Source organism: Sphaeramia orbicularis, chromosome 1 (assembly GCF_902148855.1).
Source record: "Sphaeramia orbicularis chromosome 1, fSphaOr1.1, whole genome shotgun sequence".
NCBI classification, from domain to species: Eukaryota; Metazoa; Chordata; class Actinopteri; order Kurtiformes; family Apogonidae; genus Sphaeramia; species Sphaeramia orbicularis.
The window spans coordinates 56133307-56159749 of NC_043957.1; the positions used below are offsets into that span (position 1 = coordinate 56133307).

General features: G+C 37.1%; 1 protein-coding gene across 1 annotated transcript; it reads left to right on the forward strand.

The window, feature by feature from the left end:
- The first annotated feature begins 273 nt into the window (after positions 1–273).
- LOC115427996 (zinc finger protein Aiolos-like) lies at positions 274–26001 on the forward strand. The gene is made up of 8 exons (XM_030146767.1): positions 274–569; positions 1492–1562; positions 1798–1893; positions 7227–7643; positions 16850–17017; positions 22593–22709; positions 23500–23610; positions 24834–26001. The coding sequence occupies exons 2-8, from the start codon at positions 1511–1513 to the stop codon at positions 25460–25462; spliced, it is 1590 nt and encodes a 529-aa protein (XP_030002627.1). The 5' UTR covers positions 274–569; positions 1492–1510; the 3' UTR covers positions 25463–26001.
- Positions 26002–26443: the final 442 nt, after the last annotated feature.

Genomic DNA, 26443 nt, shown 5'->3' on the forward strand with positions numbered 1-26443 from the left:
GTTAAATTACAGATTTTTTTTTCAGTGAACAAGGTTTTTTTTTTTTGACCATTTTTGATATTTCTTAGGGTTGCTTTGTTTTTTTGTTTTTTTGTTTTCCTTGATGTGTTTTCCACAAACTTATTAAAGAGAGAACATTTCTAATGAAGAGTTGCTTTATGCCTGGCCACAAGATGGAGTAATAGTTCCTTTAATAGAGACCTTAGGCTGTCAAAGACCCCATGAGCAGCATCATCTGCTATCAAACACCCACTTCTTCATTTTCATCACGAATGTATAGTGTTGTAGACTTAACGTGTTGAGGTTTAGTATAGAAATATGGCAGTTTGAATGATAAAAGTATACAGTTCTCCTCCAAAAACTTTACAGATGTATCTTTCTTGTGGGAACATTCACTGGTCTTTGTTGCTTCACTGCGCAGAAAAAGAGTTCCTGTTCCTTTAAGGGATTTCTCCAAAATGCAGAGTAGTGACGTTGCCTATATTCCATATTCAGAGATAGTCCTGTGGAGGAGTGTGGAATCTCCTACTGTCAGACTACTTCTCCACTGGTGCTGAGCAGAAAAACAGGTAAGAACATTTGATGATGGTTTTAATTTTGTTGCTTTCTTTTAGACAAAAGATGGAAGTTGCTTTGGAAGTTCCTTTGGAATTTATTCAAACATAGACAAGTTCCTGCTATTACCATGTGAGAAAGTTTGTCATTAAACTAATTTTCATGAGTTTAAGTGTCAGGTAGAAGTAGTTACAGCTCAAAAAGCTGCCCCTGTTTTTTTCTTCCCAGTTCTACTTTTTATTTTCATCTTTCACAAAATCTGAATAACTTTAATAGTAACTGCTCTGTGATTTCTAAAGCTGCTTTCAGAAGTGCACATTGAATTGAATTTTATGTTGGATTGCTTTGGAGGTTTTTTAAATTCTTTTTGGTTTTGTTTTAATCTCTGGTCACAGGTTTTAGAGTGTCAGCGTAGAAGGCACTTCTTCTACACATGCTCCTGTGTAACAGATCGGGCAGGAAATGCATGTGTAGTGAACATCATTTCGTTCTCATAAGGCTAAATGTAGTTACAGGGTCGAGCAATCAACCGTGGGCTTTTACCCATATTTTTTTTTTTCTTTTTTTCAAAATAAACTTCTTTTTATGCTGTCCAATCAACTGGAACAGTGACGTGCAAGTGTTACTTCTATTTCGTCGCTTGCTTTGTAGAAATAGCAGTGAAGTCTTTTAATAGAGTAAAGGACATTCAGAAAGATATATTAGTCTCATGGTGTCAAACTAGCATCATGAAAGTGTGCAACAAACCCACCTACAGTTTAACGGTTAAATTGTCTCTTTGGTGCTCTGGAAATACTTTGTGCCACAGCTGACAGTGATAGAGCAGCATTAAAGGAATAGTCTCAGTAGTTTGTTTTTTTTTCTGTTTTGTTTTGGGGGTTTTTGGGTCCTAGCTAACACCTTCTGTTCATTCAGTACTGCATTTTTTCTTCACAGAACAGAACATTTCTTCATCATGAACACAGACAAACATCCTGAGTTTAACTCCCAAGAGGGAAAAGGGATGGGTAAGTATTTGATTCCTTGTCTAGGGTGTAAAACTGTACATGATCTGGGCTGCACACTTCCCTCACAACTGCCACCATCCTGCACAGCACAATGTCAGAGCACTGGGGTAGTGAAAGCTGGAAGTGGACATGTAGTTATAATGAGCACAGGAAAAGATAGTTGACCAGTTTCAGGTTTTCTCTATAAAACACAAAGTAACACTGATTAACTCCTGTACAATGTGTGAAATTTCAGATATTTGCAGTGAAGTTGCAGATGTGAAGCCGAAGGAGGAGAAAGGAGAGAGGAAGGATAACACGATCAATGAGAACGGAATTCAGTGTGCTGAAGGTGGGATGGATACACGAACACATGCCCACACACATACAAACACAAACACATGTTAGACTATCCCTGACATCTTTCCATTATGATTTGCATTTTAGTCATCCCACTTATTCCATTTATGCTGACGAACGGATGGAAAAAGTGTGAAAGACATCGTTGCAAAGCCTGAGATCGATTCAGCAAAAATACCAAGACGGCCAACATAAATGCACTGAGACTTTTAATTAGATGACTGAGCATTTGTGCATTTATTCATTTTCTTAACATCCACCAGGTCACCAGTGACCCATTTTAGGGCTAGGGTCAAATTTTAGTCAAAACTGAGATATGTAAGTAGAGGTGTGAACCTTTTAACGTCCTATCTTTTCATCAAACCTTAAGTTAGGGTTAAGGTTACATTACAAATAATCTGTGTTTAAACTGAAGCCGTTGAGGTTGTGTTTAAGCCACATGTTAAACACAGAAGCTAGAGCAGTGGTTCCCAACCTTTTCTGTCTCATGACCCCATTTTAACATCACAAATTTCTGGCGACCCCAGACATTCAAAACAGAGACATTCTTTTGGCTTAAATTAATTTGTTTTTGATCATGTAATAGTTTGCTATACTGTGTTGCAAATAAACGTTCATTTTAGATGACATTTAGTCTATATAATGTTTATTATTATGGACGGAGGCAGTAAATCCAAGAGTAGATTACTGCACAAAGTGAGAATGTTATTTTCCTTGGTCAGGATATGTACAGTCAGTCCAGCTTGGATTTACAAGGAGGACAATTAAAACTGAACAAACAAGAACTCAAACTATGAATTATGGAAGAGCTGCAGCATCTGAAACTGACCACAATGAACATTTGACAGATAAACAGAACCACAGTGCTGCAGTTTCAGCTTCAGTTTGTCACGTCTGTTATGGATTGTGATTGTCTCTCTCAACTCATAAGAAAGGTTTTTTTTTTTAAATTTCTATCAATTACTAGAAATTTCAGGTGACCCCGTTTAAATTCCAGGCGACCCCAACGCTGAAAAACACTGGGTTAGTGTTACAGTACAAGTGATCTGTGTTTAAACTGAAGCAGCTGAGGTTGTGTTTAAGCCACATGCTAAACACAGAAGCTAGAAGATGTTCCTGTCAAATGAAGTCTAATGTATGTAATTGGACTTTTATAACCCTAACCCAAGTTCAGGGTTCCATGAAAAGACATTATAAGGCTTAAAACATTTCACAGAGGGCAACATTTTTCTCAGTTCAGATATCACCAGTTTATTTTGCAAAGGTTGCATTCGGAGTTCCTTTTTGACTCCAAGAAGATACATATCACCTAATGAGATATACAGTATTTATTACACTGTAAGCCCAGACTTTATATTTGCTAAAATGCTTTAATTACAATGTACTTAAATGATTTAAGTTTTATTACATTACTATAAAATGTTCAGTATATTCTGCTAATTTGTAGACATAGTCGAAAGTACGAAAAAGTTTAAGTTGAATGGATTTAAATCACTAAGTTTTAGTCATGACCACACCTTTTTATCTCTGCATTGCATTGTGGGTATTGGGCATGTTGTTGAAAATGTGTTCTTTTTCTGTGCAGGAGTTCAGCGGGGTTGTGCTGTTAGTGTTAATTTGAATTTAATGTGTATGTCAGTGTTTATTGGCCTTTTTGTGTTTGTTTTTGTATTTTTGTAGAGCTGCACCATGAGTCAGAGCCAGAGGAAGAACTATGCCTTTACTGTTCATCTAGTATAGTTTGTGCTTAATGGAAGTTTTTGTGCCTCACCAAAATAAAAGCACTTCCTATTCTGGCAAATTACATTGAGCTATCTTCCTGCTGAAGTTCTATCCACTCTGCAATATATTAAGTTGAATAATTTCATAAAGCGATTCATATTGTAAAAGATTTTAATTTAAGTCAACTGGGAATGAGTCCAATGCACTGATGATATTAAGTTATTGATTATCCGAAACATTTGCACTGCAACAAATTTTAAGTTAAATTAACTTGGCATTTAGTGTGTTGTACTTAAAATAACAATTCCAATCAAATCAAGCATTTAAGTTTAATACACTCAAGTTTTCATTACTCATTACTTAAATTTTTTAAGGTAACCGGTTTACTCAAATTTTTAAAGTAAACTCAACTTATCCGGTATTACAGTGTACAGAAATACAGAATGTTAAACAAAAGTAAGCACTACTATATTTAATTTAGCTACCATGAAAATATACATATGGTAAAGGTCACAGCACAGTTATCTAGGGCTGTAGGTAAAGATGCCTTTATTATCATTCTGCAGTGGCGCTTATCATGATCAGACTAAACCAGTGTTTTTCAACCTTGAGGTCGGGACCCCACATAGGGTCGCCTGGAATTCAAATGGGGTCACCTGAAATTTCTAGCAATTGATAAAAAAAAAACCCAAAGATAATAAAAAATGTATGGTGAGTTGACAGAGACAATCCCAATCCATAACAGACATGACAAACTGTGAAGCTGAAACTGCAGCACTGTGGTTCTGTTTATCTGTCAAATGTTCATTGTGGTCAGTTTCAGATGCTGCAGCTCTTTCATAATTCATAGTTTGACTTCTTGTTTGTTCAGTATTAATTGTCCTCCTTGTAAATCCAAGCTGGACTGACTGTACATATCCTGACCAAGGAAAATCAAATTCTCACTTTGTGCAGTAATCTACACCTGGATTTACTGCCTCCGTCCATAATAATATACATTATATAGCCTTAATATCATCTAAAATTAACATTTATTTGCAACATAGTAGAGCAAACAATTACATGATCAAAGACAAATTAATTTTAGCAAAAAAAAAGTCTCTGTTTTGAATATGTGGGATTGCCAGAAATTTGTGATGTTAAAATGGGGTCACGAGCCAAAAAAGGTTGGGAACCACTGTCTTGCAAATAATCATATCATAATTATCTGCTTTACACATTGTTTGAATGGTATTAAATCACATGAGTTGCTAACATCACTTTTGGTTTTATTCCTCATGACAACATCCAATTTGATATGAGTTTCGTCGTTTTCAATACAGAAATGTCTTCACTAACCCTGGTGGTTTTATTATTAGCTCTGTACTTGTCACTTTAGAAAAACAACACATAATAGACAGGTCTCCTACTTATTTCTGACTGCCACCCATCTGCCCCACTGGGTGCACTTCCTAGAGCTCTGCTGTGTACATGTGATGCACAGCCTGTGGTTCACTGCTCTGAGACTATGGACTCTATATCGGGCCTCTCAGTCCTGTGTGTGCAAAGTTTCCATAGCACCTCTGAGCGCTTTCCACAATACAAGGCGCTGCTCTTCAGCTCATCACCGGTTACCGCTAAGACCACAGTGTGGTTTCTGGATGGAACTGAACATGCTGGGGGTTGGTTGACACTTAGCAAAGGCTAGGTAAGAGGTCCTGCAAAACCAAGCCTTGAGATTATGCACATCATCAGTTTTAGTGGTTCGGTACATCATTTATGCTTGAATTCGATATAGCATGGAAGTTTGACATGCAGAAGGAAAGGGGTCTAGACCAGGGCTGTCAAACTCTTTTTAGTTCAGGGGCCACATTCAGCTAAATCTGATCTGAAATGGGCCGAACCAGTAAAATAATAACAAAATAATATATAAATAATGTCAACTCCAAACTTTTCTGTATGTTTTAGAGCGAAACAAGTAAAATTAAATTACGAAAATGTTTACATCTACAAACTATTCTTTCAAACAATATGAATAACATGAACAAACTGAATAAATGAGTGCAATCTTAACAATATTACGCTTCAGTTGATCATTTACAGACATAGTGTTGTTAAAATTGCACTTGCTTCTCTTAAGACATTTCAGGTTATTCACAGTTTTTGTGAAATCATACTTTGTTTTAGTGTAAGTACATGACAATGTTTACATTTGAAAAAAGAAAAATTTGGAGTTGTGGGTATTTATAGGTTATTACAATAGTATTTCACTGATCCAACCCATTTTAGATCATATTGGTCTGAGTGTGGAACCTGAACTCAAATGACTGTTAATATCTTCAGTGTAATTTTTGCATTTCACACGATCATCCAAAGGGCCGGACTGGACCCTTTGGAGGGCCGGATTTGGCCCCTGGGCCACATGTGTGACACCTGTGGTCTAGACGGTACAGGTCAATTTATGTGGTTTAAGTCAAAAAAAGGAAAACTAATGAAAACTACAGTAGTGTATTGGAGTGAACTGAAAGTAATGTGCTGGAAGTTGGTGGAGAAGTGTGTGTGTGTGGGGGGTTTGTCCACATTTTCACTGGCTTGCAGCTCAGGCAGTACATTTTGGACTTGGTGTTGTATTGAAAAACCAAATCCAAGACATTTTAAAGGACAGTTTCCATATGTTTAAATAGTAGCATCATAATTTATTGTTTAAAAAAAAAAAAAAAAAAAAAAATGATCATGACAAATATCAAACTAGAAAAGCACTCGGACAGCACAGACCTCCGCTAACGCAGATCAGCCCCCCCCCCCCAATCACTACCAAAATTGAATCATTTGTTCCTTGTGCTAGTATCAACATTTCCTGAAAATTTAACCCAAATCCGTCCATAACTTTTTCAGTAATGTTGCTAACTAACCAACAAACAAACAAACAAACTAGAAAAGCACTTGGAGAGCGCAGACCTCTGCCAAGGCAGATCAGTGTCACCCCCCCCCCCAATCACCATCAAAATTTAATCATTTCTTCCATATGCCAGTATCAACATTTCCTGAAAATTTCCTGAAAATCCGTCCATAACTTTTTGAGTTATCTTACTAACTAACTAACAAACATGCAAACAAACAAATAAACAAACCCTGGCAAAAACATAACCTCCTTGGCAGAGGTAATAAATGTCACGTTTTTTCTGCATCTGTGACATGGGCAATAAATAATCAATGTGAAATCTTTTTAAAAGCAGATAAGGCATTAGTGTTGTCAGTGTGAGGCGCCTGCTGCTTCTCTCTCGTACCCTGGTTCTACTTTCTGTGTATTCGGAGGAAATGCCTTGCCTTTATCTCGAGCACACATCTTTTGAATGTCTTTGTGACACTACGCCTCAGCCCAAATTAAGCTCCCCTTACTTTGGAGATGTGCTAGTGCTCATATCAAACTACCAGCTACAAATACAAATGCAGAAGTGACATTCTGGCAGGAGTGGAGTCTGATCAGGCTTAAATTGTACCTTATTTGGAAGTAACTAAGTATCACTCCTACATGTTAAATCATGTTTTTTTAGTTTAACTTAATATCCAAATACATCAGATGTCCCACCAAATCAATTCTTCCTTGGCTTCGTCCTTCTTTAGGTGTGATAAAGACTGAGGCAGAAGAGATGGAAGATAACCAGCAGTATATCAAGGCTGAAAAAGAAAATGACATTTTTCCAAAAGAGGAAGGAGAAAGAGGCAGCGAGGATGGGATGGAAGAAGGACTTGATGAGGAGAGGACAGAGGAGGATGAAGATGAGGACAGGGATGGGGAGGGAGATGAAGAGGGAGACCCCCTGAACGAACCACAGGACCTGTCGCTCGTAGATTATTCGCGTTACGACAATGTGAACCTGCCGGACACCCACACAGCGACAGCCACGGCAGAGGGAGCGATAATGCCCGGAGCCCATACCACCCCCCGCATCCACCCAACCAGCAAACTCAGCTGTGACATCTGCGGCCTGTCCTGCGTCAGCATTAACGTACTGCTGGTGCACAAGCGTAGCCACACGGGTAAGCACAGGAACATAGCCTAACACCTGACCTCAAACACAAGAGTTGTGTAATCTGCTGATAGCACTAACAGACTGTGCCTTGTATTGACTAAATAAAACTTTGACTGAGAGTAACTATGATTAAAAATGCATGAGTGTGCATCATATATGACGCACATGTCCTGGCAGGAAATAACTTTGTACGTGCAGAAACTTTTTGATTTTATCTCAGTAAAATATAGGTCAGTCTAACAAATTACACCAGCAGGGCTTATTTTGCCCTCAGGTAAGCAATTTCTATTGTCTTTCACTGACCTAATTGCTTTAAGGCAATAATTCCCCATCAAATGTATGACTGCCCTGGGGTAACCATGGGGGGAGACTTAATTTAAAAAAAAAATTAAAAAAAATGCAATACTGTTTGACAGTCTCAGGCCATTATGATCAGGTTTATTGTTCTGGTCAGACAACTAGAAAACACAGGAAGTATGTAAACAACACTAAAAACTAAACTTTTATGCAAAAGGTTTCAAACCAAAGACCAAAGTGTCAAGTATTTAGTGTGACCTCCCTGTGCATGTCTCCAACTCTTCTGTTTAGACCAGGGCTGTCAAACTCATTTTGGTTCAGGGGCCACATTCAGCTAAGTTTGATCTGAAATGGGCCGAACCAGTAAAATAATAACATAATAATACATAAATAATATATAAATAATGTCAACTCCAAACTTTTCTCTCTGTTTTAGAGCGAAAAAAGTTACTTTACATTATGAGCAGGTTTACATCTACAAACTATCCTTTCAAAAGATGTGAATAATATGAACAAACTGAAAAAATAAGTGTCATTTTAACAATATTCTGCCTCAGTTTATCATTTACACATGTACGTTATAACTTACAGATCACAGTGGATCTACAAATACATAAAACATTTAATAACAGACAGAAAATTGTTAAACTGTACGTACTTCTCTTGAGACTCTCTTTTTTTTTATTTTTAATTTGGCTTTTAACTAATGCCTCTGTTTTATCCACTCAAAGGGTTTATAGTTATATTTAATATATGTATCTTAAGATTCTTTGAACCTGTGCTTCTGTTTTATCATTTTAATGTTTAATATTTTTATTATTTTCATATATGTCTTAAATTTAGCTTCTTTTAATCAATTCTTTTATATCTTTTTAATGTTTCTTATTCTCCAGTGTTTCATCAGAGGGAGCCCTCCATGCCGGGGGGCGGCTGTGGACTCTGGTGGCTGTGGCGCCTTCTTTCACTGGGGTCTGCTCCTTTCTGGTGGGTGGGGGTCCCAGTTGGCCCTCTCCCATTGGTTGGGATGCGGGGCTGTGTTGCTGGTGCCTGGTTGCCGGGGTCGGCGGTTGCCTCCTGGTGCGGAAGGCTCCCTGAGACAGCGCCTCCTGTTTTACTTTTACTTTTTCGTTCTGGTCTACCCGTGCTCAGTCAGTCTTTTTAAGTATGCGTGAGCTTGTGGGTTTGCATATGTGTGTGTGTGTGTGTGTGTGTGTGTGTGTGTGTGTGTGTGTGTGTGTGTGTGTGTGTGTGTGTGTGCGGGTGGGGGGTGGTACTGATTTTTAAACTGATATGTAAAGCACTTTGTGCTACTGTCTTAATGTATGAAAAGTGCTATATAAACAAAGATTATTATTATTATTATTATTATTATTAATAAGACATTTCAGGTTATTCACAATTTTTTGCGACATTATACTTTGTTTTAGTGTAAATACATGAAAATATTTACATTCACAAAGAGAAACATTTGGAGTTGTCATTATTTATATGTTATTATGATAGTATTTGACTGGTCCTGCCCACTTGAGCTTGAATTGGTCTGAATGTGGAACCTGAACTAAAAGGATTGTTAATATCTTAGTGTAATTTTTGCATTTCACAAATTCATCCAAAGGGCTGGACTGGACCCTTTGGTGGGCCGGATTTGGCCCCCGGGCCGCATGTTTGACACCTGTGCTTTAGACAATGTGAGCTTTAATGCACTAATTTCCTGTTGTTTTAGACCAGCTTTCATTCAACACTTTTCAAACATTGCCTGTTCTTGAGGTTACTTTTTGTCGCCAGAGCAGAGGTCACACTAAATATTGGCTTTCACCTGTAAAAGACATTTAGTTCAGATTTTTAATGTGTGTTTTCAACAGTGTGCACAAATTTCCTGTATGTCCTTGTTGTATGTTAACCCTTGAAGACCCACAATTATTTTTGTTATAACTTCCAAATGATTTCTTGGTCTTTCCCAAGTTATTTATCACCATTTATTATAATGTTGTCCTCTGCATTTTGGCATTTTTCAGTGAAAACCAGGTATTTTCCTACATTTAATTCACTGATCGTGTAGATGTTCATAAAAGCTCAAAGTAAAGTTGAGGGATATTATATAAAAACCAGAGAAAGCTGAAGAAAATGTTAGTTTTTCATCAAAATATACCATTAACTGAACATTAACCAAGTGTCTCCATCCGCTGTCATTGATCCAACTCCACTGGTGAATCAATGTTGTAGAAGATGATGGTGTTTCCACGTTCACTGCGGAGCCTCTGAACGTCCAAATGTGTTAAATCTTATGACCATGAAAAGAGGATAAAATGCAGTTTACCTGAATTATTTACATGCTTTGAAAGAATTAGTGGATCAACAGGTATTAAGCATTTTAGATCAGTAGATGCTTTCAGTTTGCAGTGAATGCTTGGGTCTTTATGGGTTAACAAAGAGACTTGGGAATATTGTAGATGATTCATTTAGGGGTCCCCCTGTCTTGATAAATTTTATGTGGAAGACAGTATAAACTCTACCAGAGACTTGGGAAGAAATGTATTTGCTCATAACCGTGCAAACAATAAAGCTAAAGGTGGCTTTAGAGAAAGACAAAAGACTTTAGTACGGTACTGTATAAATCATAAAAATGTCAAAAATACATGTCAGAAAACACAGACAACTTGTCCTTAATTCCCAAACTAGCTGAAACAACAACCACAAAAAGTACGTAAGGGTCAAACAGTAACGGATCAAAAAATTTGCAGTTCAAATGGGTATACTGTTTCAACTGAAGAACCTAAAGTAACTTTTAAAACATAATTTACTAGGTATTTATAAGTACTTTGATATGGCAAGAATGATGACTTACTTAAATGATGTTTTTGTGGCAACATAAGCCTGGTAATGGTAATAAAAAAAAATTTAAAAAAAGAACATTTTTTTTTTAGTTATGCAAACAGCTAAAATGCCCTGTTCCTGACAAAACTTCACATAAAATACAATTGAATATGTTAACTAATATGTGTTTCTGTATCATCCGTTACTGTTGTAGCAAAAATGTGCCATAATTAAAATTTCATTCAGGGCAAAAGAAAGTAACAGATCAAACTGCCCACAGAGTAATGGATCCAAACAGACTATAGTCTCAAAAGCACAGACTATTTAGTTTGAAGAAACAAATAAGTTTCCAATTAAAACTTTATGATATACAACATAGTTAATATAAGGAACAAGTGACTGTATATAAGTAAATTGAGAACCTTGATATTATTCTTTTATCATACATTGTTAACAAGCGATTACATTTTGTGCATTCTGCTCAAACTTAAAACTCACAGATCATATCTTCAGGAGAAAACACTCAGTCCATCAGATAAATTCAGACATAGAAGCCTCGACCCAATTCTCTACCTCATTTGGTAGGAGTGTGAGGAAGCCGCCACTCTGCATGGCAGGAGAATGAAACCACTACTTTCTGTCGGTACCGAAAAAGCCATGAAATGATATCGCAGAATAAATTATATAGGTATTCTTGTGTGGACATTTTTAAGAAAACTGGATAAAAAAATTCTAGATAATTCACTTGAACCAAAATTTCTGTTGGACATGCACCCAATGTTTTTTCATTACATATACCTAAGAAATTCTAAAAAGGGAGTAGATTTTTCTAATTCTGACACACCCTGCTCTTCAGCAATACATAAGTTGATGTTATTTCATGTTTGTGTGCACGTGGTGAGTTTAAATGTTAAGTACCCATGTGCTCAGGATGGGTTATTACAATATTTAGTGCGTGTAAGATAGTCTTCGGTAATGGATCAAAGAAAAAGACATGCAAAGTTCACATACTTATCCATAGTTTATTAAAAAAAAAAATGTATAAGGTACCTTAAAGTAGGTATGAATATGTTTACATTCTGTAATTTTCATTATCCAGTTCCAAATAAAACCATTTAAAAATAAATAAATAAATAAATAAATAAAAACACTAATGTCATGGTAACGGATCAAATGCCTAAAATCTCCACACCCCAAACTTTACATGCATCTTTTTGGAAAAGATAGTATAAAAATCTCAACACAGTATGTTGGATACACGTAATAAAAAGTAAAATCTGGGAAATAGAACTTCATATATTAAATTTTTCAAATTTTTACAATATTTTTTAAGAAAAATGAGAAAATTACAATTCCGAGATGTGCTTTCAAGAATTAAACATGCCCGTTTTCATATGGGTGTAACTTTTTTGTCAACAGGAATTTTTTAAAACCAAAAAAGAAAAATGAAAAATGAGCCATAATAGGATCTTTGGGGACAGTTTAAATGTTTTACCACACATGTATACCTCCCCTTGACCAGACCCAAAAGTAAAAGCATATATTTAAAAAAAAAAATCTACATTGAAATAACAACAACAGTATTGAAGTATATATATAAAAATATCTATAGATATAAACGACAACAAACCAGTCCAATGGCATCTACAAACAACATGTGTACTGCAGTCTTCAACACATTTGGGTCCAACTTAACTTAAGATGGAACTAACATATAACTTTATGCTGACCCTGGGGTCATGTGCATCACAATAAATGTACATGTGAAACACAACAGTGGAACCAATGTTTAGTGGCAGCAAATTTAAAGAACCAATGTTTTGGTTCAGGAAAATTGCAACTGAATATTTTTTTTTAGTTGATTCGAGTCAATTAATCGACTAATCGTCAGATCTATAATCTACATGTAATTAACTAAATATGTGTGGCTAAAAGTAACAGATAAATGCTGGACGGAGTAGAAATAATAAATTAATTAATGAAGGAACAAGTCAATGTAAGTGCTCTAATAGTTTAAATAGGTGTTATTAGTTTAAATATTTCATTAGGGTCCATATGCTCAGTTGTACTTAAGTCTAACTGACTGTTTTCTGTGACCACGCAGACTCAAAAGGGTTGGAGTGGTAATAGTGGCAGGGGGCTGTTCACTTACCTATTTTGGTCAGCTTTCTGTTTCACAGAAAACAGATGAACACAACCTGAGAATCCAGGTCACAGCCTCTGTATTTAAATGGGCTGAGGGAGAGTTGACATACATTATTGTACTTCCATTAGTCTATACTATGACAAGCACTGCAGAATAAAAACACTACCAAACGTGTCATATATTTACTTCACTAGAATGTGTTACCAACAAGGTTATTATCGTTAACTAAAACTAAGGAAATGACGAAAACTAGAACTGTAAATCATTTCGTGAACTGAAATAAATAAAAACTGTAATTAAAAGAAAAAAAAAAAAAACGCTAACTGACTGAAACTGTATTGTGTGCTTCCAAAACTAACGAAAACCTATAAAAATTCTGGATAAAATTCCCTTCGTTTTCATCTTTGTCAAAGTCGAATTGATATGAAATCAAATTATCTCCCTCAAGCAATTTTAGCTGCTGGCACCAGATGATATTTAAAGGTTCGTCACTTCTCGTCACTTGTCATTTGTAGTCGTCTTCTGGTCCCCACTCTACCTGGAAACATGAAGACTGAAGTTGGGAAAAAGCAGCAGAGTCCTGTCTGGGATTTATTTGAATACGACGGTGAAGAAGAGAAAAGATATAAAGAAACTAAAACTAAGCATTTAGAAAATAACGAAAACTAATCAAAACTAGCAAACCTGCTCTAAAAACTAATTAAAACTAACTGAATTAGAGAAAAAAAAGTCCAAACTAAATAAAACTAAACTAGAATGAAAAATCCAAAACTATTAGAACCTTGGTCTGTACTATGACAAGCACTGCAGAATAAAAACACTACCAAACAAGTCATATATTTACTTCACTAGAATGTGTTACCAACTCATTTTCCTCTGGCCCAGTCATATTGAGTTTGAGAAAATCAATAGTGCTTATAGATTTTAGTAGTAGAACATTATTATTATTGATATTATTTTAGTCTGTGTATTACTGATGTGAAGGAGTGAACAGCAGAGTCCTGCCGCCTTCAGATGGAACTCATGACTTGTCTTCGACTTGGGAACTTGAAGGTTCAGGTTGAGCTCTTCTGAACTGCTTCATAAACTGTATGTTTGGTGTTTGTGTGGTGGTGAGCTGTGAGAAAATAGTTTCTAGGTTTCTGCTAATCAAAGTGGATGTCATGTTGTTCCCTTTTTAAACATGCTGAATGATTCTACGTTTTTACGCCTGCTGCCGCCATATCAGGAACAACCTAACTCTGTAAACTGAACGACTGAAAGCTGGGGAAAAAGGCATTTGTGAAGGCTCTGGTATTGATTTGAATGAAAATATTGACAATACCATAAACTTAACACTGCAATTGGTCAAATGAGCTCAACTGTGCAACAACTGGTGGTGGAACAAGAGCTGAGATCCTAATTCATATACACTGAGAATACTCGACTGCAAGGTGTTATCAGTCAAATGCACTTCAAATGTTTTATTGTGCAGTAAAATGGTCCCTGTTAGGGTCTGTTCATTATGTATTTTATGTATGTATTTCTTGTATCTATTCATTTTCCAGCTGTGTGCATGCGTTTGTTACTTCTTTTTTTTTGCCGTTCGTCTTTAAAGTGAGCTCATGTGAACAACTTTGTAAGTTATTTGTATTTTATTTCTTTATTCATTCATTTCATAAGATAAAAAGAAAATCTGCTTTTGCATGTCAGCAAAGTGACCACATTGTGAATGAAAAGGAGCAGAAAGAAGAGCAGGCTTACATTTTCTGCCCCTCTTTGACAAAACACTCCACAGCAGTAATTTTGAACTGAACTGTGAAATCAGCCTCTTAATAGAATGTATGTGGTGACTTACTGCTGCAGTATATCATTTGCAAAATAAAAATAAAAAAAGAACAGCCAAGTGTTTTGGAATGAAAAAATACAGCAATCCATACATTTGAGTGTTCACTGTCCTTTAAGAACCACTTATCTCCGACATTTAAAAAAAAAAAAAAAAAAAAAAGTTCAGACAGTCAGGCCTGTGTTCAGTTTTGTTACGATGCATTTTTCAGCAAATCCAAAGGGGGCTTTTAAGAGTGTATTCAGTTTAAGAAAGAACAGTAAAGAAACATTTATCCTCAGGTTTATCACAGACATTCAAAAAGTCACTTTGGCATGAAAAAAGGTGTATGTATATGTATATGATGTGGATGTGTATATGTGTATATGTATGCATGTGTACATGTATGTATGTATGTATGTATGTATGTATATACGTGTATGTATGTATGTATGTATGTATGTATGTATGTATGTATGTATGTATGTATGTATGTATGTATATACGTGTATGTATGTATGTATGTATGTATGTATGTATGTATATACGTGTATGTATGTATGTATGTATGTATGTATGTATGTATGTATGTATGTATGTATGTATGTATATACGTGTATGTATGTATGTATGTATGTATGTATGTATATACGTGTATGTATGTATGTATGTATGTATGTATGTATGTATGTATGTATGTATGTATGTATGTATATACGTGTATGTATGTATGTATGTATGTATGTATGTATGTATATACATGTATGTATGTATGTATGTATGTATGTATGTATGTATGTATGTATGTATGTATGTATGTATATACATGTATGTATGTATGTATGTATGTATGTATGTGGATAAATGTGTATGTATATAGGTGTATGTATGTATGTATGTATGTATGTATGTATGTAGATAAATGTGTATGTATATAAGTGTATGTATGTATGTATGTAGATAAATGTGTATGTATATAGGTGTATGTATGTATGTATGTATGTACGTATGTATGTATATAGATAAATGTGTATGTATGTATGTATGTATGTATGTAGATAAATATGTATGTATGTATGTATGTATATAAATGTGTATGTATATAGGTGTATATATGTATGTATATACGTGTATGTATGTATGCATGTATGTATATAGATAAATGTGTACGTATAAAGGTGTTTGTATGTATGTATGTACAGGGTGGGGAAGCAAAATGTACAATATTTTGAGGCAGGGATGGAAAGACAGTGTATGACCAATTAGTTTATTGAAAGTCATGAGAATTTATTTACCACAAGAAAACGTACATAATAGAAAATGTTTTTATTCTATGTGTCCTCCTTCTTTCTCAATAACTGCCTTCACACACTTCCTGAAACTTGCACAAGTGTTCCTCAAATATTCAGGTGACAGCTTCTCCCATTCTTTTTTAATAGTATCTTCCAGACTTTCTGGTAATAGTTTTGCTCATAGTCATTCTCTTCTTTACATTATAAACAGTCTTTATGGACACTCCAACTATTTTTGAAATCTCCTTTGGTGTGACGAGTGCATTCAGCAAATCACACACTCTTTGACGTTTGCTTTCCTGATTACTCATATGAGCAAAAGTTTGTGAAAAGGTATGGATAATAGTGTTAGGTATGATTATGACATCAATATATGTTTGGTTTCAAAACAAGTGACGTAGTGCCTGCTGAGAAAAAACAACTAAATGTTCATTGTACATTTTGCTTCCCCACCCTGTATGTACATACTGTTGGTTTAGACAGAGGGGTGAGAGCTAATAAGCTATGCTTCTTCTAACTCCTTTTGGAATATGACTCTTTTTTCTTTTGTGTATCATTATTTTATGCTTCCTTGAATTTTCATTTCTATATTATGTTGTGCAGAGAAGTCAGTTAGTAGCAATCAGGAAGCTTGTGTCATTTCCATATTCGAAATAAATCAATTAAAAAAAAAGAAAAAAAAAAAGTGTGAAACAACCAAGCTATCCACAAACTGTAGTGAAGTGAAAGGTGCAATATTTGCCTCTGAGCCTGTGGAGTAGAAGTATAAAGTTGCAGAAAATTAAAAGCATGTATATAATGTTCTCCTAAAAAGAACTGTGTTTCATGCAGCAACATTCCTGTGTTTGTGTGTCGCTCAGGTGAAAGGCCATTCCACTGCACCCAGTGTGGGGCCTCATTCACCCAGAAGGGAAACCTGCTTCGCCACATCAAACTGCACTCCGGGGAGAAGCCTTTCAAATGCCCCATGTGCAGCTACGCCTGCCGTCGACGCGATGCTCTGAGCGGCCACCTGCGCACCCATTCTGGTACCAAGCAGCCACATCCAGGCTCATTCAGTCACACGAAACTGTGATACGCACTGATACTGTACTGCACCTGTCTACAGTAGAATGTTGGTTGACTTCTCGCTCTTTGAAGACAGTTGCTTTTAAACCAGTACCTGTGCGCTCTGCTGAGGCTGCATGACTTTTCCAGTAACACCCTGCCAAGCAAACCTTTACACACATAACATATGATACCTTACTCATCCACCTGTTGGAAACTTAGCTGTTCACTTTCAGTTCACGTGTTTTATCTGAGCGCCGTCTACACCGACTGTGAACGTGCGCATCATGAATTTTAGAGGAATTTATATGAAAACAGTGGTGATAGAATTATGTTTAGTGAAGTGAAGGATCTGAGAATAACACATACTCCTAAAATACTCCACAGCTCTGCATTCAAAATCCTGTTGAAGTCTATTAAAGCACACTATGAAAGTGTTTAAAGCAGCGCATGACTTCACTGGGTTACAAAAAAATGTTTTTTGCAAGTTGTCTAGGTTTTTTCAACTGAATTCGGACCATTTTGCACCGCTAAATCCAAAAATGACATCTGTTTTTCTCAATCAGGTCAGGTTTTTTTGCTAATTTGATTTTGAAAAATTTGATCTTCTCACAGAATTGATTACATTTTTATGACTTTATCAGTTGATTTTTTTATATAGTTCTCACCCAAAACAGGTTTTAAGAGAAAAAAAATCCTTTTCTAACAGGATTCCTGTTAGGTACAATGGTGTATTCACCGCAGATGTAGCAGAATACGTCAGGTTTATTTTTGCAAGATCTTCTAGTCCAAGCCATTTCATTCACCTGTAATATTAAAAAAACATTAATCATAAATTGGCAAAAGTAAAATCTTCAGAACTCGTTTATTGCAAGAAATATGAAAGGATTTTGTATCATATGATGTGAAAATGCCCATAAATGTAAGCAAAAATGTTAAAAAGCCAATATGTGGCAGAGTTCAGAAAGTTGACCTGATTGAGCAAAATTAATGTGAGTTTTGGATTCAGCACACCAAAATTATCCTAAATCAGCTCAAAAAACTGAAACAATACATTTGTTGTTGACCAGTGCTTTCATCACAATTTTTTTTTTAAATTTGTAAAACTCCACTGATATTGTACTCCAGCATAGAAAGCTAAGTACTCTGACCAGACTGCACGTTGGAGGTCCTGTGGAAGTATGGTGGCAAACCACTTCCATATCTTCTAGGGTTGTCTTTCGGTGGCTCCATTTTGGAGACGTGTCCATGGCGTCTTGGAAGCAGTTCTTAAGTTTAAAATTTGTTTTGACTTTAAGGCTATGTATCTCAACGATTTAGAAGAACTCAAGTGTACTAAGAGTGATAAATGGTTATTGAGATTACTCTTAGTGGCAAGTAAGAAGACCCTGACCAGAAAATAGCTGAAGAGAGACATACCCACTATAAATAAGTAGACTGATGTATGTCATGGAGAGAATCACATTCAATTTAAAATGTAACACTGATATTTTTACTGAAAATTGGTCAAAGTGGCTCACTTATATTGTAACCGTGAGACCAGACTTTGTATAATTTCAAAGGATCCTCAAACTTTACTGTAAAAGAAAAAAAATAATATGGGTATACGAGTATATTGATGCATGTGTGTGATGTACAGTATATGTGGACTAGATGCTGCTCTAAGGCTGGACCCCCCCCCCCCGTTGTTTGTTTGTTCTGTATTGTTTTGTTAGTGTAAGTATTTGTATTACAGTTTTCTCTAAAACAAAATTAAAAGTGAATTTAAAAAAATAAACAAAAAACAATAGTCTAATTATCACTAATCCATTAGTCTTTCCGTGCTTACACACCTGAACCATTTCCCTCATGGTGAACAGCTGTGAAGATGACTCCATCATAAACACAGTCCGCTTGTTTACATAACAAACCAAAACATCACTCAAGCCTTCTCGGAAATTTTATCACAAAGTGCATTGTGGGAATAGGAATTCCACACAGCAGCTATTTCATTGTATCTTCATGAGTGCTGAACCCAAACGCCACCTTTACCTCCGATCACCAACTAGACTCGTCCTTTAAAACGACTCTGGTGGACTGTGCAATTTTACGTTGTAGCGATCTGGCTCGTTTTCTTGCCGAATCTGTGAGAAACCATTGTCATTCCTACAACGCATAATGACAAATTTTCTGAAAAGGCCCGAGTGACGTTTGGGTTTGTTATGTAATAGGGATGTAACGATAGGAAAATTTCATATCACGGTTATTGTGACCAAAATTATCACGGTTATCATTATTATCGCGGTTTTGTTGAAATGTGCTCAAAATGTTCAAAAAGTACTGATACATACACTGAAATAATTTAACCAAGTTGTATTTTGAAAAATAAAATAGGCACAATGTACTTCCTGTTGGCAGAAACATTCAAATATTAACATGTAAACATCAAAGATACAAATGTGCATTAAAGATGGCACCTTATGGCCTCTGTCTGACCATTTTCCATATCAAGTTTGAGTTTTTAGTTGCTTTTTCAGAGATAGATAGATGCAAACTGGCATGCGTGCCTGGAATTCTGCTGCTTCTCCAGGAATTGAGCAGTACCGTGAGTTCTCAAAGTGCAGTAATCAAACACGGTTATCATGATAATTAGAATTAAACGGTAATACTAACCATCGAGAATTTTACAACGGTTAATCATTATACCAGTAATCGTTACATCCCTATTATGTAAACAAGCAAACTGTGTTTATGATGGAGTCATCTTCAAAGCTGTTCACCATGAGGGAAGTGATTCATGTGTAAGCACAGAAAGACGAATGGATTGGTGATAATTAGACTATCACTTGGGTTTTACAAATTTGAAAAGAAATTTGTGATGAAAGTCATACGCTGCTTTAAGTATCATGAGCTAACCGTCCTTTTGTGACTTATATCAGGTGGGTTTCCCTTTTCATTCAGGGAACTGCTGTTTGGGTTAATGCATTACTCCTAAGCAGTGATCTACAAGTAGTTCAGCATGGCAGTAGTTCAAACAAACTACATTTCTACCCCCGGAGAGTTTGTAAAACTACGGCTGGAAAAAGTAGTTTTACCTACCACTTTTTATTTTCAGCGTTAAACTGAGAATGGACTGTACATGTGGTGTATATGACACAAAACATGGCCATGGTTGGGGCAGCACGTTGTTATCGGGGGTGGCGCTGCTGGGAGGGTTGTCCACAGTGGTGACGACTACGTGACGTTAGTAATGATCACACATCAGTGAAGCATTCGAGTGCTGCCAGGCCAAGCCAATCACTGGCAGTGTTGGCTGTCATGTCATGACATGATCATGCCCTCAAAGCAATTCAGGATGAAAGAAAAGGGGACTGTCTGTGTTCAATGGTGAAATACAATTTATAGTACAAAAAATACATCTAAAAACAAAAACTTGTAGTGTGCAAGTTGAATAGATAAACTACAAAAATTACCCAAAATGTACTTGAACTAACTGAGGCAGCACAAAAAATGAATGTTTAGTTTTTAGTTTAGTTTAGTTTAGTTTAGTTTAGTTTAGTTTAGTTTAGTTTAGTTTAGTTTACTTCAAATATGCAACGAAACAAAGTAATCCCATACTTAGTCCTTATAAATGAAACAGATTATAAGAAAACAAAAATAAACAAAAAACAAGACCTATATATATGCATGAAAACAAAGTATGACTTCATTTGCACATTTGAAAAGGGGTGGGAGGAAGTATAACTTATTTAATATGTAAAATGTAGTTTAACTACGTAGTTCAACTATATGTAGTTTAAGTCTCCCCAACACTGCTCCTGAGTTTAAGCTGGATAGATAGATAGATAGATAGATAGATAGATAGATAGATAGATAGATAGATAGATAGATAGATAGATAGATAGATAGATAGATAGATAGATAGATAGATAGATAGATAGATAGATAGATAGATAGATAGATAGATAGATAGATAGATAGATAGATAGATAGATAGATAGATAGATAGATGTACTTTATTGATCCCAAACTGGGAAATTACAGTGCAGAAGTAGCATGACAAACAGTAAAAAATAGAAAAATAGAGTGCAAGAGCAAACACACAATATATATTAAATTAGAAGTATAAATACAGACCTGGATAAAAAAAATAAAATAAAACTGGATAAACTATAACATGCAAAAATGAACTGTAATGTTCAGTACAACAAAGGTTCCAAATGACATTTAAGTGCAGTGACATTATGTTTAGGACCAGAGTAATGACCAGAATGGACTGGTTGGCCATAAGCTGTTGTGAAGGCAGTGCGTCTGGTGACATTGTCGTCTTCCTCATCCGCGTCGTCTTCATTTTTGTTGTCGTTTTCGTCATCCTCCTCAATAATTTGTTCAAACATCTTCTCTAATGAAACTACTGGTTGGATTGATTTCCAGTTTTTTATGTAGCATCCTTTGGACATATTTATAGATATCAGTGTAGTTCCTATAGAGCACTGATAGGAAGTCATACATAGACTTTCATTTAATTCGTTAAGTTCTCGTCCAGTGAAAGTACCACCCACTTCTGCACTACTGAGCTCCTGCATCCAGACCACAGGACTCTAGCGTAGCAGCAGAACCTGACAACCTTGCAAATTCAACTTGTTATTGAGTCTTGATAGAACATGCTGGTGAGATACAGGGACAATGGTCTGTTTGTTTTTTTGTTTTGTTTTTTTCCAGGGAAAAAACTATTACATCACATAATTTTGGACCATCAGCATTGTCTTTATTAGCATTTGGAAGGACCAACGTTTCATTAATTTGGTCTTCTACACATACACTACATGTGCATTATAGCTTACAGATCCCAGTTGATTTACAAATGCACAACACATTTAATAACAGACAGAATGTCTACAAAATTGCAGTTACTTCTGTTAAGACATTTCATCGTCTTCACATTTGTTCAGGTTATTCAATTTTTTTGTGAAAGGATGGTTTATAAATATGAACATTTTCATGCCATTTTCCTTTTTTTTTACACTAAAAACAAAGAGAAAAACTCAGATTTGACATTATTTATAGGTTCCTTTGCTTGCATATTACTGGTCTGCTGACCTGCTTAGATGAACTTGGGCTGCATGTGGCCCCTGAACTAATATGATTTTAACAACCTTGACTGTTAATATCTTCAGCGTATTTTTTGCATTTCACAAATTCTTTCAGACTGGACCCTTTGGAAGACCACGGGCCTTGTGTTTGACACCCTTACATTAAAGCACTGCTGTAGAACCACAGATCTGTTTTCATGAGCTCAGAAAGACAAATCTGCTTTCAACTTTGTGACGACGCATTGTCCAGTGTAACCCTAAAGCTACCAGACATATGCAGTGGAGAAATAGTGGAGAAAAAAATGACAATATCTTCCTCTGAAATCTAATGCAGTGGAAGTATAAACCTGTATGACTTGGCTAAAGGTAACCTGTTACCTTCCAAAACTGTGTGAAGCCAAATAATGATGGAAATACTGCTCATTGTAGATGTTGTCAAATGATGTTTCATGTGTTGATGTTTAACTGAAACTCCTCCTCACAGTAGAGAAGCCCTTCAAGTGCAACCACTGCAGTCGCAGCTACAAGCAGCGAAGCTCCCTTGAAGAGCACAGAGAGAGATGCCATGTGTACATTCAGAGCAAAGGTGCCGCTGACAGAGGTGAGCAGCCGGCGCACACTCAACTATGTCTTAACACTCATTTCAACAATACGTATAATCGAAACCTCAACATGACACCCAGATGCAGCCTCCATTATTTAGTTCACATATACAGCTGTGAAAGTAATCACACCACTGCAGTCTACGTAAACACATTTATACGTTCGCAGCACACACATAAATAAAGCTGTCGCAGCTTACAGATCTTGTTTTTAGAGCCTCATTAAATTAATGAACTTATGGCTGTTGCCCCATCATAAGAGCAAAATAGGTTACAGCCACTGTGGCGTGGAGGAACAGCACACTGAAATGCACTTCTCATGTCTGTGGCAGCAAAGGGGAAGCCAAATATGCAGGTCAAATGTGTCAGCCCTGCAATCCAGCGCAAACAAATACCCTCTATGTCTATAACCGCCCCCTGAAAACTGCCTTCACATATTCATAGGGCAGTCACAGAGTTACAACACAAAGGCAACAGACATAGATTCTGTGGTCACCAAATGTCGTAAGTTTATGCCTGATAGTGCCGTAGTGGTGAGGAAGTACATCCTCAACCTGTGGTCTCCTCTCCTGCACTGGTGAAATAACAAAGCACCAGGAAGTGAGGTCAAAGGAACCTCTGATCTCAAATTAATATCTGGTTCTTCCCATTGTGACTTTGTCTAAGCTGTAGGTGAGTACAAGTGGACAGCTCAGTGTTTGTGAAGCTACATGATTGTAAAGGGGCATGTGTCTTCAGCGCCTCTCACTCTTTCTCTTTTTATCTTATCACTCTTTCACTTGCGTGCAGAGGACAACCACACATCTAGAAATCAGATGGGCACTGAGCGTGCTCTGCTGCTCGACAGGCTTGCCAGCAATGTCGCCAAACGGAAGAGTTCAATGCCACAGAAGTTTACTGGTAAGAGCTCGTAACACAAACACAAAAAAAAAAAACTGTGGGCACTGACACACACTTTTTTTTTCAGCATCGTATTTGACAAGAAATCTGTTTGAGTTTGATTGATGTCTTCTAAAATATTACTTTCGTTATAAAGCTTCTCAGTTTTATGGTGCTGCCATCTTTCTGAAATGTATTCATCTGTTATGCTTTTTGCTGTTTTGCGAAGTATTTCAAGTTGTCTGTCTGAGCTACTCGTCTGTCTGTTTTGCTGGCCTCCATCTCTTGCCAAACAGGAATTTGGAGGCAATACACCTGCCTCATGTCTGCACTCACCACAGAGGTTTCCGCTGTCCTAAACAGTCTTCTTGAACTATGTCATAGGTGGGTATTGGTAACCATGCATGAGTAAATTAAATGCATACATGCAAAGAAGGGAAACACATATTTAAATCTTTTCAGAATAATTTCTCACTTTGGATGTTTTGATTTGAATTCAGATAAGTAACCCTGAGTGAGAAACGATCAAAAGACAGCGGTTTCAGTAAATGGCTGACTTTGCACAGCAATTTCCCAAACTTTATGGGTGTACTCACACACAATGGTTTTCAATAGTTTGCTCTCAGCTTTCTGGTTAGGCCTTAGTAACACTGGGTTGTAGTTTCGCAATCAATCCTCAAGCTGCTCACAAAAGAGGGTGTATCGTAACTCCTACGTCTCTATCAAGTTGACAAATGAAGTGAGATCTTTCAATATGACAACCACAGGGGAAAAGAGAAGTAATGTCTCAACCACAGACAGAGAAAACAGGCGGGAGCGAGAAACGTGAGCAGGTGCTTTTCTATCTGTACTTGTCGGTGCAGCTGCACTCAGAGGCCTTCATCTGTGTCGTCGGCTTCCTTTCAGCCCTCTGTCCCCTCATGCTTTTAAACACTGCTGCCTCAGGATGTTCAGATGCTTTAAAGCTTCTTTGTCTCTTAGACCTGGTGTGTTCCAGTTCACTGTGGTTTTTGGGTTTTTTTTTTTGCCCTGAGGATATAGATTTTTGTCTTTCAGCTCTTCTCAAAACAAAAGTAAGACCCCTAAAACTCCAGTAGCCATCTTTATTCAATCTTTTTCCATCTGTAAGCAGTAACTACTTTAGCTGCTGTCTGTAATATTTATCTGCCACTATACTGTTGTGGTGTGGAGTACATGACACCTACTCCTGCAGAATCCTGAGTGATTTTTTTCTTCTGGTCTAGGCGACAATGGTGTCTGCTTGGACCTGAGCTTTAACAGGGAGTTGGTTCCCCGACCAGACATCCAGGACCCTCCAAGTTCTCCGGGACCGGATGCTCATATCCAACAGCAGTCAATCCTTGCATGTCCTGATGGTGACCCGTTGCCCTCCCACAGGCCGTACCCGATCCCATTAACCCGCAATGACCTCAGCCCTCTGGGCCTCACCAACGGCCACAAAATGGGCATGTCAGTGTTGGGCCTCCCTCCCAGTGCCCAGCCCCCCCTCAGCATCGACTCTTTCCACACTGATGTCTCTCAGCCCGTCATGTACAGCTTAGGGCACCTGTTGGGGGGACTGAACCACCAGAACGGTGTCCCTCACCCACACGCCCAGCCAGTTCCTTTGTCACCGCTGGAGGCTTTGCGGGTGGTACGGGCAGATGGGGAGGCGGGGGGCCCACTTGGGGCGGTGTACCCCTGTGGTCACTGCAGGGTCATCTTTCTGGACTATGTCATGTTCACCATTCACATGGGATGCCACGGCTTTCGCGACCCACTCGAGTGCAACGTGTGTGGCCACCGCAGCCGGGACCGTTACGAGTTCTCGTCCCACATAGCCCGCGGTGAGCACCGCCTAGAACTGAAGTAGCTTTCATTCATGCACATACACATATCAGACAGAAAAACTTACTCATCTAAGTAGCTGGTAGTATTACAAATGAAAGCATGAAGTAGCAGCTCTATCTTTTGTGTATTTGAGTACATGTTAGAGTGTAGTGTGTGTGTGTGTGTGTGTGTGTGTGTGTGTGTGTGTGTGTGTGTGTGTGTGTGTGCGCATGTGTGTGAGAGAAAGAGAGAGAGAGAGAGAGAGAGAGAGAGAGAGAGAGAGAGAGAGAGAGAGAGAGAGAGAGAGAGAGTAGAGGTGGTTTAGTCATCCTGAAGTGGTATCAGTCATATTGAATCCATCTGAAAAAGTATCCCATAAAGTGTTTGAGGAGGAGTGATTCTATTTCTTTTTGCTACATTTGTACATAATAACTCCTGCTGTTGTTGCTTTTTAAGTAGAATCACTTTCAGATGTTTAACAAAGTAGCAAAACTTAAAGATTTTCATTGTTTTTCAGTTGTCTCTGTTTTCTTGTTATCTGTATAAAGGTGTAAAAAATAAAAGTAATCCATTTTGCCCTCATCACGCAGACTGCTCCTTGTTGAGAGAAGCTTTACTGCTCTGAAAAACACTTACCAATTAAAGACTGCAGAAAAAAAGTCCTATTATCTAGAAGGTCACATGTCTGCTTTTGGGGCTGTGGTTTTCACTGCATGTTGACGACATCAAAGGAGAGAACTTCGCTCTGCACCATGTGTTTCTCACACAAGTTTCTCACTGCTGAATATTACACTTATTTAGTGCTCCCATGAGTTAGAAGTGGCTCATGGTTTTGCAGTGACATTTTTATCACTCAAAACAGACATATATGTAGGACTGAGAACATGCAAATCCACCAATTTGTCTGTGAAGCACAAGATAAAGCAGATCTAAATGAATGTACTGTTAACTTTTTAACATCCATTCTTTTCATGGAACCATAACCCAACAATGGTGGTAGAGTTACATGTGAGCTATGTTTAAA

Coding starts and splice junctions, on each gene's coding strand:
- LOC115427996 (XM_030146767.1), top strand. CDS start 1,511: ATGAACACAGACAAACATCCTGAGTTTAACTCCCAAGAGGGAAAAGGG. Junction 17,018..22,592: donor CCACCTGCGCACCCATTCTG/GTACCAAGCAGC, acceptor TCCTCCTCACAG/TAGAGAAGCCCTTCAAGTGC. Junction 23,611..24,833: donor AATGCCACAGAAGTTTACTG/GTAAGAGCTCGT, acceptor CTTCTGGTCTAG/GCGACAATGGTGTCTGCTTG.